The 17,085-nt window shown below is 37.2% G+C and overlaps 1 protein-coding gene across 2 annotated transcripts; it reads left to right on the plus strand.

Moving 5' to 3' along the window:
- Positions 1 to 311: 311 nt before the first annotated feature.
- LOC307125532 (GTPase IMAP family member 8-like) lies at positions 312 to 8,337 on the plus strand. 2 transcript variants are annotated; one of them, XM_079815422.1, is made up of 3 exons: positions 312 to 408; positions 2,365 to 2,958; positions 6,629 to 8,337. In XM_079815422.1, the coding sequence occupies exons 2-3, from the start codon at positions 2,379 to 2,381 to the stop codon at positions 7,720 to 7,722; spliced, it is 1,674 nt and encodes a 557-aa protein (XP_079671548.1). In that variant the 5' UTR covers positions 312 to 408; positions 2,365 to 2,378; the 3' UTR covers positions 7,723 to 8,337. The 2 variants fall into 2 exon arrangements, with proteins under 2 accessions (XP_079671548.1, XP_079671547.1); XM_079815421.1 differs by having other exon boundaries at positions 350 to 398.
- The last annotated feature ends 8,748 nt before the right edge of the window (positions 8,338 to 17,085 follow it).

Below are 17,085 nucleotides of genomic sequence, written 5' to 3' on the forward strand. Positions count from 1 at the left end.
ACTGTTACTGGACGGATGTGGAGATTAATACCACTAGTGGTCAGTTTCTCATATTGACCCCGAACGTGTGACTGATTCACTTGGGCCAAATTTATCACAGAATTTTAGGTTAAAATTTGAATCCCTCAGACAAAGCATAACGTTTTTTCTGATATGACATATGAAAACACATATATATAGGGTGAATTCAGGATGATTGGGACATTTTTTCCAAGTAATCTCAATGGCAAAAAGTGTCCCAACCAATTGAACTTAATTTAATTCTTTGCTGCTTCATAACGGAATGGCCTCCTATTGGAGACAAACAGCTTCACATGAAAGTGAAAGTAAAATGCCAACACACGGACATTTTGTTGTGCTCTCTTCTGACGGAAGACATCTGACCTCGACTGTCTTGTGTGCGTCTCAGTAAGTAAATTCATATTAATGTACAGATGGAACACACATTTTACTGAAAGTACGTCAATTCACTCTGTAAATTCTTATCAACCCATAATAGATGGGACTTAAAGTAAAGTAAGTGTTTTAAGGCGCGGTGAGTGTTTTCGGGTTTGGGTAAATGACACCAGAACTTGATAGTAACCCTACCTACAGTTTTAAAGTTTTGTCACAATCTTTTTGAAACATAAAGGTTGTCCTGTCTGTTTAATCCCTTAAGACACAACTGACTGTGTTTACATTCATTTCCTGTCATAAAAGCATTTTGAGATGCTCGTACATTTAACCACGACATGGACTCGCGCACAGCTGCATGCACGAGCGCGCTTCACTTTTTATGCTTGCTTCCAATCTTTACACACATACGCTTTCCCCGCTGGTATAAAGGCATCATCACCCCACGCACAGTGTGAAATTCTCCGATTTCGATACAGGAAAAATAAAACAGAACTTATAACATTGGGGCTAATATGTTAGCAAGCAAGCTGCTGATAGTTTTCGACTACAGTCCTTAAAGTTAACTGCAAGGAAGCAAACCAGCTGTAGCATTATGCCAGTTCCGGACGGTTCCACCGCACCAATAACACGGGGCTGCCCGCGGACGTGCCCGACTTTAAATCGGCACTACTAAACACGTATATTGGCCAATGCCGATATATTAAAAAATGACAAATATTGGCCCAATATATTTAGTATTTAGTACTAGTATTTAGGGCTGCACGATAAATCACAATAAAACCTCATGCGATTTGGAAAAGGCTGTAAAAGTCCTGCCATATGTTTTTTCCACTCATGAACCTCTGATCACAGAGCCATCCTGCACTGACAAACTGCAAATAAAAGATAATCACAGACTTTGCAATTTCATAATCACGATTCGTCAAATCATGATATGTGCGATTTCATGTAAATTGCGATTTATTGTGCAGCCCTATTAGAGACCTGAAATCAGAGCTCAAATATACAGTGTCAAAGATCAAAACAGTCCAGCCCAATCACTTCCTGTTCATAAAAAACATATGGCCCCGTGTTACGGCCCTTTATCCAATTTGGCTCATTTAAATCACACATAAGACAAGGACCGAACACATTAGAAATCACAGATGATTGGGGTGGTCTTTCTGACGTTAATCACGCCATAAGTTTTAATAAAGTCCACAGAGACAGACATGAGGGAATGCACCTCAAAATAAACAATAATCAAATTAATAGCACAGGTAGGGCAGCAAAAGAAAACAGAAACCCTTAACTAAACCTATCGTTGCAGGAGAGAAAACAACAAACAGGTGCCACTGCTTCCCTAGGGTATTCTAAATAAATAACAAAAAGTGAACAAAGAAAATAACCACTACCTGGCTTTAAAATAATGAAACAAAAGAACATGATCAGGGCGATCGCTCCAGCATAGAGAGGTGAAGCGAGGCGAAGAGCGTTCTCGCCACGAGGCAAGAAACAAGGCGGCCAGAGAGCAGCAAGCGAGAGTTAGGAGAGAACAAAAAGAGACCCGCTCTCAACACTGGACCGGCTTAAATGCAGGAATTCCCATGACGTCACTCATTCCGCAAATCAGGGAAATCCTCATAACTCCACCTACGAACTCAGATACAAACAATTAATAATAAAATCAACAGTTCAATGCACACCCACGTAACACCCCCAAACACAAACAGTCCCGTAAGCGGAAGTCAGAGTGAAAACCCAAACCTGTTGGGGGTTATAAAGCTTCATAAAAAGGTCAAAAATTTTTGGACATCCAGAAATAGAGGTCAAAAGGTGAACACCTGTTCATGTGTCATAAATCATGTCATACAGTCAAAACTCATAGGGTAATAAATCCTTTTGACAGGTAGTCCATCATATAGACTATTTATGTGAAATGTTATAGTTATTTGTGTGCTTAATTTTTCATGTGGTTTTTTTTTTCAGACTATATCTTGAAAATGACAGAAATGACTGCCGGTTTAAATTTGGTCCTGCTGGGTAAAACAGGAGCTGGGAAAAGTGCATCAGGAAACACAATCCTGGAACGACCAGCTTTCATCTCAAAGAAAAGCCCCAATTCAGTCACTCAAAACATAGCTGTGGAATCTGGTGATTTTCTTGAACTACCAGTTCATGTTTACGACACACCAGGGTTTTTTGACACAGACATGAGTGAAGATGAGATTCAGCAGAAATATGAAGAGGTTCTAAAGAAATGTGAATCTGGTCGCTGTGTGTTTCTGCTGGTCATCAAAGCTGACAGATTCACCAAAGAAGAGAGAGAAACTGTGGAGAAGATTGAGAAGCTGCTGGGAGAAAAACGGCTGGAGAAAACCTGGATTCTCTTCACCAGAGGAGACGAACTGGAGGATGAAAACACAACTATAAAAGAGTTCATCGATGGCAATGAACCACTGAAGAGACTCGTTCAGAAATATGAGCAGAGATACCACGTGTTCAACAACAAGAAGAAAGGACCCAGTGATCAAGTTCAAATTCTGTTCACAAAAATACTTAAGACATACATTGACACAATGGGTGAGTCTTTCATAGCAATATTAAATATTCTGGACATCTTTTAACCCTTTCGCACATACGAAAGTGCTAGGACCGCTGCTCTTCACCCTGTACATGCTACCACTGGGAGATATCATTAGGAAGCATGGCGTTAGTTTTCATTGTTATGCTGACGATACTCAGCTCTATATTTCTTTGCGCCCTGACGAAACTTACCAATTCACAAGATTTACGGAATGCATAGCTGATATAAAACATTGGATGACCAGTAATTTCCTGCAACTCAATTCAGAAAAAACTGAATTCTTAATTAATGAACAAAAAAGCTCCACAAGTATTAACCTAGAATACTGTCTAACACTTGATGGCTGTTCTGTCACGTCCTCGTCGTCAGTGAGGAACCTGGGTGTGCTCTTTGATACCAATCTTTCGTTTGAAAGCCACGTTTCTAGCATCTGTAAAACTGCATTCTACCATCTTAAAAAATATCTAAATTACGGCACATGCTCTCAATGCAAAATGCTGAACAGTTAGTTCATGCGTTCATGACGTCAAGGTTAGATTATTGTAATGCTCTACTGGGTGGTTGCCCTGCTCACTTAATAAATAAACTCCAGCTGGTCCAAAACGCAGCAGCTCGAGTTCTTACTAGAACCAGGAAGTTTGACCATATTAGCCCAGTTCTGTCAACACTGCACTGGCTGCCTATTAAACATCGCATACATTTTAAAATCTTGCTTATTACTTACAAAGCACTAAATGGTTTAGCTCCCCAATACTTGAGCGAGCTCTTAACATATTATACTCCATCACGTCTACTGCGGTCTCTAAACTCTGGCCAGTTGATAATACCGAGAATATCCAAATCAACTGCAGGTGGTCGATCGTTTTCCTATTTAGCACCTAAACTCTGGAACAGTCTTCCTAGCATTGTTCAGGAAGCAGACACACTCTGTCAGTTTAAAGCTAGACTAAAAACACATCTCTTTACTGTGGCATACACATAAAACACTTTTCAATGAAATTATTGTTAGGCTGCATTAACTAGGTCAGCCGGAACCGGGAACACTTCCCATAACACCTGATGTACTCGTTACATCATCAGAAGAATGGCGTCTATGCTAATATTAGTCTCTCTGTTTATCCCGAGGTTTACTGCAGTCAGCCGTATCCGGGCCGTATCCAGATCAAATGGTGGACATGCGCCCAGACATGACCAACGCATGACCCTGAAGTGTCTGCAGAGACCGTGTCAATTAGACTCCCCCTGAAACTGCCTCATCGACACGGCATCTTAATAAAACCGTCTCCGGCGTGATGACTCCAATCTTTCGAATATTCCTATTTAATAGTTGTTTGATCGATATGTTTAAACAGTGGATCCGTCACCGGCGTGTTGCCTCCAATTCTTCGATTATTCCGATCTATTATGACCTCTGACCTGTACACTCTCAGAAAAAAAGGTACAGGGCTGTCACTGGGGCGGTACCCTAAGGTGCAAAAGTGAAAAGGTACATCTTTGTACCTTACTCACCCCTGAAAGGTACATTTTAGTACCTCAAAAGGTACATATCAGTACTTTAAGAGTGCATATTAGTACCTTAAAGGTACATATTAATACCTTAAAGGTACATATTAGTACCTTTTTTGTTATGTACCTTAGGGTACCGCCCCAGTGACAGCAATGTACCTTTTTTTCTGACAGTGTAAAGTTGCCAGAATAATAATCATACGCTGTTTGTTAATTGGCCAGAGGAGAACTGGCAGCCCGACTGAGCCTGGTTTCTCCCAAGGTTTATTTTTCTCTATCATGCCAGGATGGGGTTTTGGTTCCTTGCCACTGTCGCCTTCGGCTTGGCTTGCTTTACACACATTTTTCAATCTAAATATCCAAATAAATCTAATTAGTAAACTAAATTAACTAAATCAATTAAATTACTGATCGCCCACATTGTAATTGTATGATAATTGAAATGTGCTGATGACATCACCGTTTTCTCCAGCCAAATCAAATTCTGTCGCATTATTTCCGTTTAACATTGTAATAAGCACTTTATAAATAAAGTTGACTTGACTTTATTTAAAAGGGGGCGGGGACACAGACATCAAGAATCAGCACATGAATCTCAACAGTAAAAACGTTTGGCTCCCAGCATGCACTGCAGCATGAAGCATGTCACCATTGTTGAGATCCATGTGCTGATTCTTGATGTCTGTATCTTAAAATTTATATGAAGTAATGTGAATATAATCTAATAGTAACAAAGGAACACTTTTCTTATTATTTTCTTGGCATAAATTATTCTACTTTATGAAATATAAAACTTTATCATCTGATCATAATTTTTGTAATGATGTATGTGTTTTGGTAAACACTATTACAAAAGCCATAAACTGACGTAAAAAGATGCGAGTCAAACTGTCCAACTAAAGCAAACACTAACTAAATTAACATTTATTAATTTCAATAAAACATCAACATCTAAACATCTGTTGATTCTCAGTAAGAGCTTCTGTAGAAGTCTGATAGTAATAAAGTCAGTCTGGTTAGTAATGTGTGAAGCTGGTAATGCTGTTTGTGGAGTTCTTTAATCCTCCTCTGAAGAGATCTTCAGAGATTAAAAATGTCTTCTTTTGTCTTCAGTTGATCTAAGGCTGTGGCTGAAGTCAGTTATAGTTCTTGTGTTTCTCTTTCCTTCAGTGATTCTGCTCATTATCATCAGGTGTTCATCATGAATGGTTAATAATCGCTTAATTATCTCATTAGCTTTAACACTAATTCAGAGTTATTTTAACTCTATGTAGAGATGTGTACTCTGAGTAGAGTTAATTTAACTCTGGCTTTTTCTGTGTGGAGCGTACAATCACACAGATGTGATCAGTCTTGGCTGGTCCCTGGAGTGTACGATCACACCTGTGTGATTAGAGCGTTCAGTGCATCACATGATCAACTGTTAAATTCAAACTGCTTTCGCGCTTTGGGTGGCCCTGAGCCATAGACAGACATCCTCAGCACTGTCATATATCACAACTATCCAGTGTCTTCAACCACACAAGGTTTATTTTAGGTTTCAGACATTTAACAACAGTAAAGCAAATTTCTTTGTTGGATTTCAAATATCTTTGATTATTTTCAATTCCTTCATTTCCATTAAAATTAGACACTTTTTATTCATAAAACATTGCGGAAGTAACTTTAAAGTTTACTCTATTTTCTCCCAGTTCACCGGCCACTCACTTTCATGTATTTCTGGAGAATTCACATGTTGTAAATCCAATAGATCCAATTCTTTGAACTGCGGCACAAATATGGCAGCAGCCATCACGCAACTAATGCAATCGTTATAAATGAGTTTAAACAACAAAACACATCCACTTGCCCTGATTTGACAATAAGAATATCAGATTGTTCATGCTATAGTTAACACATTTGTGAATATTTATAATAAAAAGGAAAAATGAAATAAAAGCAGATCATCAGTCATACTGCACTATTGTGACTGCTGTGTCAAGTGACAAACAATGACGCGTCACCATGGAAACAAAGTGTTACATTCTAAATAACAGTCGCCTTGAAAAACTCATGCTGAGATGTCAACCATTAAACTTATGTGTGAAAGGGTTAATCAAAATTATTTGCAGTGAGTTCATTTTAAATAATGCTATTCAATTTCTGATTCTTTTCCTACAGTTGGAGGAGAAGCCATACTGAAGCCGAATCCACTGAAGAGAAAAATACCAGAAAATGTTGAACCAGCCGCTCCTGTCTCCAGTCTCTCATCCAGACGGATTGTTCTTCTGGGTAAAAGTGGAGTTGGGAAGAGTGCAACTGGAAACACAATCCTGGGACAGAAAGAGTTTGACTCTGTGATGAAAATGAATTCAGTAACCAGAGAATGTTCAGATGTTCACGCCACTGTTTCAGGCAGATCTGTGTCTGTAGTTGATACTCCTGGATTCTTCGACACACAGATGAGCTCTGAAGAGTTAGTGAAAGAGATAGCCAGAAGTGTTTATATATCCAGTCCTGGACCGCACGCTTTCCTCATTGTGATTCCTCTAGGCAGATTCACTGAGCAGGAGCAGCAGATTCCTCAGATCATTGAGATGATGTTTGGTCAGGAGGTGTTAAAATACTCCATCATTCTCTTCACTCATGGAGATCAGATAGAAGGACAGTCTGTAGAGGAGCTCATTAAGGAGAATCTTAGGCTAAGACAACTAATTCAAGAGTGTGGAGGCAGATTTCACGTCTTCAACAACAGAGATGAGAATAACAGAGAGCAGGTGAATGATCTACTGCAGAAGATTGACTCAATGATAGAGCAGAATGGAGGAGGACACTACAGTAATGAGATGTTTGAAGATGCTCAGAGATTCAGACGAGAGGAAGAAGAGCAGAGACAGAGAGAGGAAGAGGAGAGAAAACAACAAGTGGAGAAAGAAATACAAGATGAGATTGAGAGAGTGAAAAAGATCACAGACAAGAAAGTCAGAGCAGAGATGGAAGCTGAACTAGAAAGATTTAAAGCAGAGAAACAGAGAGAGGAAGAGGAGAGAAAACAAGAGAGAGAGAGAATTGCAGCAGAGAAGAAAGCTGATGAATCAAACGGATTTGGTAAATTTCTGTCCAAGTACTGGGGTCGTATTTTAATAGGCGCAGTTGTAGCGGGATTGGTTGTTGGTGGACTTGTTGCTCTGGCTGGTGTTGCAATAGGTGCTGGACTAGGTGCTGCAGGAATTGCAATTGGCATTGGTTATTACTGTTACAAAGAAAAACAGTAAACATTTTCATGGCAATGACTTAAAATAATCTCATATACAAAATATTTAATGATTTGTAAACTGTGATGACATTTAATGTGACAAGTCATGAGCCAATCAATCTTTAATTTGTGAAGTTGCTTGTTGCTCCTCAGTCAGTCATTGATAATAACATAAAGTGTAAATGACCATGCAAATTGAGAAAGATACTCTTCAATTTTTCCTCATCTTGCCTTGCCATGAAGGAAATATGTTCCTGTATTTACCACAGCTGGCCCCATTCCTTTGGTTTTGTTACCTGCAAACATATAATGATTAGGGAAATGTATTACTTGCAAATGGAAAAGATGCATTTAAAAGCTATAGACTTGATTGCAGTATTTTCGCTTGTAGTGTGTGATCAGGGTGTCATGGCTGGGCAAGAATTCATGACAAAACTTGTAACATCACCTCATCAATAAAGCTCTGTGATTCCACACAGTTTGCAATAAAACATCTGTACTGTCAATTTATTATACTTTAAATTATTTATTTCTGTGAAGCAAAGCTGAATTTTCAGGATCATTACTCCAGTCTATCACATGATCCTTTAGAAATCAGTCTAATATGATTCATTATCAAAGCTGGAAAAAGTTCTGCTGCTTAATATTTTTTCATAACTTGTGATACTTTTTTAGGATACTTTGATGAATAAAAAAATTATATATATATATATATATATATCTATCTATATATATATATATATATATATACATAGATATAGAAATCTTTTGTAACAACTATGTACACTACTGGTCAATAATTTGGGGTCAGTATATATATATTTTCTTTTTTTGAAATAAATCAATTCTTTTATTCAGCAAGGATGTGTTAAATTTATAAAAAGTGATAGTAAAGAAGATTTATATTAGACATTTTTTTTTGTTTTTTTTTTATAAATGCATCTTTTTAACCTTTTATTCATCAAATATATTAGACATCATAACTGTTTCCAACACTCATAATAAATCAGAATATTCGACTGATTTCTAAAGGATAATGTGATAGACTGGATGTTACACGTGACACTGAAGACTGGAGTAATGATGCTGAAAATTCAGCTTTGCATCACAGAGATAAATGATCATTTAAAGTATAATAAACTGAAAACCAATTATTTTAAATTGTAATAATATATCACAATATAAACATTTTTCCCTGTATTTTTGATAAAATAAATGCAGGCTTGATGACACAACTTTTGCCCTGTACTGTATAGTTTTACAGAAATGTGTTCCAACCACAAATACCATAACATGCAACCCTAACTTGCATCATCTGCCAAAGATGATTCCATTTAAGTGACATAAGAGAATGACTGACATTTTTGGACATGTAAGTTTATTGTATTTAAAACACCTAGATTAAAACTGCGTTTAAACAAGGTCAGTTTATTAACAATTTCGATAGAATGTTCACACATCAATTAATCATTAAGTGCATAAAAGGTGTTAGAATAATTATGAAATTTCTTCTTTTATTCCCAATATATATCAAAGAATAATGCCAAGTATAAGGAGGCTTTATTCCCAATATGTAATCAAGAATTGTGCCAAGGATAGAGAGGCCTATGTTAACCACACAAGTATGTTATGTATTGTTTTATTATGTTAAAACTGTATCGGAAGTTCTAATACAACTCTTGTAAGGAAGTTGTTGATGTAGCCAAAAGACTTTTATAAGAAGTCAGAAGAAAAAATAGTGGAGGCTTTATAGAGAGCCTTAATGTCAGGCTTTATAAGAGCCTTAAAGATAAAGATTAGTAAAGGTTTTATAGAGAACCTTTATTGTTAGGCTTTATAAGAGCCATAAGTAGAATAGAAATAGTAAAGTGAAATGAAAGGTTGTTTATGTGGCCTAAAAACTTTTATAAGAAGTTTTTTGTTTTCTAAAACTTTTATGTGCAAGCTGTTTATGAGGCCGAAAAACTTAAAGGAAGCTTTTCTTATACAACTTTCATGAATGACTTTGTAAACATGGAAAAACACAAAAACATGATATTGTATGTATGCTTTACTTTGATTTGTAGTGAATACATAGAAACATGATTTTGTAAAATTTTTTTAATTTGGTTTATAGTAACGACACGGAAGCAAAGACTTTGTAAAAAATGTTTTATTGGTTTTATAGTAAAAACACAGGAGACTTGTTTGGTAAAAAAATATTTTATTGGGTTATTAGAATGACCACACTGAGACATGTTTTGTAAAATATGTTTTATTGAAAAGATAAAGAAAGACACTGAGCCATATGTATGAAAGTCATTTATTAATGTAAAGGACAAGCAAATGAAATATAACCTGTATTAGCATGCAAGCATGTAACAAAGTAGGATGGATGAAAGAAGGATGAAAGAATACACGGCATTATATTCTAAACATGTTGAAGGAACTTAGGGAGTTGACAATGGTCCAAAATCTGGGATTGGATAAACTGTGGATAAACTGTGAATATGTGAATGAACATGTAATGAAGAGGTGTGATGTTAATGGTATATAAGGTATTGATCTCTGTATGGACATCAGAAGCTGTGAGCCACAGCTGCTTCTCCATTGGTTGATGATCCGAGTCTGACATCTACTGGTTATACTTGTGAACCGACTTTTTGTAACTTAAAACTTTTCTTTTATGTAATCATTTTTGATTGTATGTAAGACTTTTTTGTAACTGGAAAAATAAATATACTTATAATCGATTTAAAAAAGAAACAGTTCTCCACGTCTCTGCTTTCTAAAGGAGTTGAGCTGAACCAGACACGGAGGGGGTCTGTTCTTCTAGAGAGTAAGTATAAATGTATATATTTATTATCTAGTTAAGGACTCGACCTGCTTTACCTAGCCTGAGATTATAAACTAAAACTGGGTAGAAGGTGTGTGGGATCTAGATAGATTGTACACCGAATAACAAAGGACTTAAGTAAACTGTAATGATACAAGTTTTCACTTACGAACTCTGCTGGCTTTTTCCCGGTTCAGTGCAAATTGATCGTTTCTGAAGTCTGTGCAAGACTGCAGCGCCCGCCCACTTTTTTTACATAACGTACTGGTTCCAGGAGTATTTTCGTTCAATTTTCCTCTTTGGAGATTTGTTGCTTTGAAGCGTTATAAGCCATGAATCATAACTACCAGCTAAAACTTGAATAATAACGTGTACAATATTTGATCAGAAATAAAAATATTTGAAAATTTGTTAAAAAAAATACATAAAATACAAAAGTACGAGACGATGTGTGTTAAAGCCAACTGGGTAAATAAAACTACAATCCCATGAAGCACTGCAAATGATAATTGCGATAATGATAATTTTTGGCCAATTTTGCTCTGATCAGCTTCGCATTTCCGGGTTTTTGAAATCCTGATTGGCTGTTGGGCTGACTGACACTAATCCACCGATTCATGCGGAAGCTTTGTTTCTAGAAATATCCGTCATAAATGGCACGTTTCTATTATTTCTCAAATATATTTAATCTCTTTCAATCACATATATGTTCAATTTGTGATCATCTTAATATATTTAACCAACTGGTAAGGAGTAATCATAGCCTGGATGCCAGACGAATTTAGCTCCGCCCACAATTTTTTTTGCACGGGCAGTTCGGTCTGGACTTGATCCATAGAGAAGTAATTATGCCCGAACAGAAACTGTTCGGACCAATGAAATTGTCAGGGCGGGCTTTAGACAATGATGGACAGATGATAAACAGTAACGTAATCACCCACGTCATCAAAGGCGCTTGGGTTGAATTTGTTCTAATCCTAAACGGAGAACTTGTTCGTATATGCGTTCACCTTTACTATTTCTCTCAGAAATGATGATGGTGTTGGTAAGTACTCTGTGTATCCTTAAATTCTTTTTTTACAACACCGGCAAAGATCGTTTACACTCATCTTCTTCTACTAATGTGACTTATTCTAGCGTGCGCATAGACAGGGTTGCCAAGTTTTTACAGCAAAACCCGCCCAATTCCTACTCAAAACAAGCTAAAAACAAGCCCAATAGCTTTCTGAGTGGGGGGGTTCTCCGGGAAAAATGGCATTTGGGAGGTTTCGCATTCCTGGGTCTGTATATCACATAATTGGGGTCGCTTCAACCCGCGGACTTGGCAAGACAGTGCAGTTGAGTTCTGTTGACATTTGACAACTAATGTTATGCGTCGCTCCGTTGCTCTGATTGGTTGTAGGTCTATCCAATTGAGGTCTTTCCTGGTTCGGTTTAAACACGCCCCATAATCACAGCCCAACGGAGCAGTATCAGACTCAAATTCTGACTAGAATTGAGTATGACGACGTCAGGCTAGAGTAATCATGGAGTAACTAGAAATGTGCAACAGCAACAACACTAATGGAGCCATTGTTGCTGTTGCACATTTCATAGTTACTCTGAAAAGACTGTGATTAAATAATGTGCGGTGTTGAAATTAAATTATGTTTTATAGTTTCATTTTAATCTGTCAGGATTTGGTATAATATTGAATGCAGGATTTAATCATATAGGCTCTCATATAGAAATGACAGTGGAAAAAATGTTAAATTATGAAAAGAAAATTCCCCTGGTGTACAGTACATGGCATAAAAAAATGGTGGTCTAAGTAGTTATTTAGCAATGTGCAGGAACTGAAATCAAACAATTACAGTTGATTTTCATAATTCAAATAATTAAATATGTATTGTTGCCTGGATTAACTTGAAGGCATTAGACCCAGGATGTAAACAGGAAGATGAAAATATCTTTGTGTATTAAAACACTGGAATTTTAATCAAAAATATTTTAAACAGATTTTAAATGTGGGTCAAGATCGGCTATACTTATGTGGCCCACATATCTCCATTTGACATCTGGCCCATGTCTTGGGTGCCGTTTTTAACTCAGTGCCATCTTTGCCAAATCCGGGCCATGTTTGGCCCTCATGCTGTATGCCAGTTCCGGGTGAATGCCAGCTGTGCCAGACACATGCCAAATTTGTTTACTGAGCAGTACATAAAGTCAAATAAAATGTCCTGAAACTTAATTGTTTAAGTGGATATGGCTACATCAAACTGTAAACTGAATGAGAATATGAAAGCAGTGCATGCAAAACATAGTTTGAAGTCAGTCATATATATATATATATATACATATAAAATTTATTTATTAACAGGATATACTATTCTAAAATATAAGATAACATCATACATCATATAATCGCCTGTCATATATGAGGCATGAATATAATTTTACATATAAACACACATAATTAAATACACAATAAGCTGTATGTTATGCCTTTTAAAAATATATTTTCTAAATGTATTTCAATATATTTTACAGTGTTTCACATATGTGTGAATATATTACCTTTCTGTATGGGAAAACATTGGGATTTTACTCAAAAATATTTGAAATGGATTTTAAAATGTGGCTCAAGATCGGCCATACATATATGGCCCACATATCTATATTTGACATCTGAGCCAAATACTGCATTGTAGACATTGGCATCTGGTGGAATAATCTGAAACCGATCCAGCCGTTCTGTGAGCTGGGTCAGTTGAAGAGACAGCTCCGAAAAAGCGTGATGAGAAGCGGTGATCTCCTCCTGCTGTCTACCCAGAAGTACGCCTTGCTCTACGACAGTACGACAACAAGGGGCAGAAATCTACTGACAACAAGGGGCAGACACAGAAGAGAATATAAGGGAGGAAGGGAACAAGCGACAGGTGAGGGCAATAAGCTTGTGATCTGCACACACCCGCGCTGATGAATCAGCACTGATTGCCCAGGGAAGCCGATAAGGCACCCTGAACCATGACAGTTACCATGGCTGTCTGCATACTACATGAAAGGAGAAAGGGGACATACATAGCTTTTTCATAAAGCAGAGTGTAATTTAAGTGGGCAAAATAACTAACGTTTGCCACACAAACTAGCAGCAGCAGATTCTACTGTGAAAAATAGCATTAACTGGTGATAGTATATGTTACCCAGGAAATTGTTACAGCTAAACCTAGCTTCTGTAATCTTTCAACCAAGGTTTCAACCAAGGTTAGGAGTATTGATTAGGGGTGTGCAGCGCGGATAGTCACATAGAAGTCACATAGAAGTCGCGTTACCAAGTCACTGAATGTTAATTAGCCTACCTTAAGCCCTGTGTATTGTTCAATTTCACTACCCTTTCATTATGTTCGGGATGAAAACATCCACTAAATTAAACTGCTGTAAAAATGTATCAGATAAATATTTTTTAAATGTTTTGCATACATCTGTTAATCAACCTCAGTCCTGATCAAAACTACTAAATGTTTAAAAAAAAATCCAGGATTTTAACTCATAGTTCATAAATGATGCCACTGATTTGGGAAAAAAAAAAAACCCTAATAAACCCTATTTATTTATTTATTTTGCACAGGCCTATCTAAAGCAGTGGTTTTCAAACCTGTCCTCAAGGCACCCCAGGACAGGTTTGAAAACCACTGATCTACACGGTTAATGGTACCACCTGGTGATCAACAGTAAAACATTACACATTTGACCTCTTCCCAACAGGGAAAACCACCAACAATCAAGAATTATATGATGTCATGGCTTTGCAATCAAAAAATGTCGTTATAATGGAAGTCAATGGGGCAAAACAGTATTTTTTGTTAGTGTAAATACTACTGTACATAATCATTTATTGATAAAACGTTTGGTTGTTCAGCATTACACAGTCTCAGGTTTGTTTGTTTTTGTTGGGGTTTTTTTTTTTGGGGGGGGGGGGTGCATTTTTGAGATTATACAGTTATACTAGCTCTTTAGGGACAGTGTACAGGATGGTGTAACAGTCAGGATACAATATAATGAGATGAAGCAGATTCGCTTCTGTATTGTGATATTCTGTATTGCCAACAGTCTGAAATAAAGGAATTGCCATTAAGGCTCTGGTATCTTAAAACAAAATAATTCCAATTACAGTTAAGCATTAATAAAGAAATACAAATATCATTTTAGAGCCTCATAAATTCATAAACTTATTATTTCAAAAACTATGGTGCATTTCAATACTCAGTAACATAAATAATAGACTATATAATCTGGGCAAACCTGGTGGGATGTCCCCACCAAAGCTGAGACCAAACCAACACCTTTGGGGTCAGCCAACTTTGACTGACTTTGATGGAATGCTGTGAGATTGCGAACTGAGGTGAGTGACAGCTTAATGATTGTAAAGTGAGCACTCTTTCGGGCTTTCGGGGCTATAGCTATAATCCATTCAATAAAATTATTGTTTTTCATGCTGGAGAAACAACGGCCAAATACACGCTGCAAAGTTTTGGAAGTGACGTCTACATAATTGCGTGATTCACTCTCAAAATTGCAATTGACAATGATAACTAGCAAGGGACAAAAATATGGCATATCAAAATAGATAGGCGTTGTAAATGCAGAATTATAGATTAAAAAAAAATATTTGTATTATATATATATATATATATATATATATATATATATACACACACACACATATATATATATATATATATATACAGTGAGGAAAATAAGTATTTGAACACCCTGCTATTTTGCAAGTTCTCCCACTTGGAAATCATGGAGGGGTCTGAAATTGTCATCGTAGGTGCATGTCCACTGTGAGAGACATAATCTAAAAAAAAAAAATCCAGAAATCACAATATATGATTTTTTAACTATTTATTTGTATGATACAGCTGCAAATAAGTATTTGAACACCTGTCTATCAGCTAGAATTCTGACCCTCAAAGACCTGTTAGTCTGCCTTTAAAATGTCCACCTCCACTCCATTAATTATCCTAAATTAGATGCACCTGTTTGAGGTCGTTAGCTGCATAAAGACACCTGTCCACCCCCATACAATCAGTAAGAATCCAACTACTAACATGGCCAAGACCAAAGAGCTGTCCAAAGACACTAGAGACAAAATTGTACACCTCCACAAGGCTGGAAAGGGCTACGGGGAAATTGCCAAGCAGCTTGGTGAAAAAAGGTCCACTGTTGGAGCAATCATTAGAAAATGGAAGAAGCTAAACATCTCCCTCATACTGGGGGTCCATGCAAGATCTCACCTCGTGGGGTCTCAATAATCCTAAGAAAGGTGAGAAATCAGCCCAGAACTACATGGGAGGAGCTGGTCAATGACCTGAAAAGAGCTGGGACCACCGTTTCCAAGGTTACTGTTGTTAATACACTAAGACGTCATGGTTTGAAATCACACATGGCACGGAAGGTTCCCCTGCTTAAACCCGCACATGTCAAGGCCCGTCTTAAGTTTGCCAATGACCATTTGGATGATCCAGAGGAGACATGGGAGAAAGTCATGTGGTCAGATGAGACCAAAATAGAACTTTTTGGTCATAATTCCACTAAACGTGTTTGGAGGAAGAAGAATGATGAGTATCATCCCAAGAACACCATCCCTACTGTGAAGCATGGGGGTGGTAGCATCATGCGACTGCACTGTATTAAGGAGAGGATGACCGGGGCCATGTATTGCGAGATTTTGGGGAACAACCTCCTTCCCTCAGTTAGAGCATTGAAGATGGGTCGAGGCTGGGTCTTCCAACATGACAATGACCCGAAGCACACAATCAGGATAACCAAGGAGTGGCTCTGTAAGAAGCATATCAAGGTTCTGGCGTGGCCTAGCCAGTCTCCAGACCTAAACCCAATAGAGAATCTTTGGAGGGAGCTCAAACTCCGTGTTTCTCAGTGACAGGCCAGAAACCTGACTGATCTAGAGAAGATCTGTGTGGAGGAGTGGGCCAAAATCCCTCCTGCAGTGCAAACCTGCTGAAAAACTACAGGAAACGTTTGACCTCTGTAATTGCAAACAAAGGCTACTGTACCAAATATTAACATTGATTTTCTCAGGTGTTCAAATACTTATTTGCAGCTGTATCATACAAATAAATAGTTAAAAAATCATACATTGTGATTTCTGGATTTTTTTTTTAGATTATGTCTCTCACAGTGGACATGCACCTACGATTACAATTTCAGACCCCTCCATGATTTCTAAGTGGGAGAACTTGCAAAATAGCAGGGTGTTCAAATACTTATTTTCCTCACTGTATATATACACATATATATATATATATATATATATATATATACACACATATTAGGGGTGTAACGGTACACAAAACTGATGGTTCGGTATGTACCTCGGTTTTGAAGTCCCAGTTCGGTATGGATTCGGTACAGCAGTTTTACAAAATTGCTTTTTATTAATTTTTATTCAACAGTGGTTTAATGAAAAAAATTGTGTCTGTCCTTAAATGAATTAAATTATAACTAAAAGTTTCTAAAAGATAATTCTGAAAACTATATAGGGAGCCCTTACTTACATATAGC

Source organism: Gobio gobio (assembly GCF_949357685.1).
Source record: "Gobio gobio genome assembly, chromosome: 1".
In the NCBI taxonomy this organism is placed as follows: Eukaryota; Metazoa; Chordata; class Actinopteri; order Cypriniformes; family Gobionidae; genus Gobio; species Gobio gobio.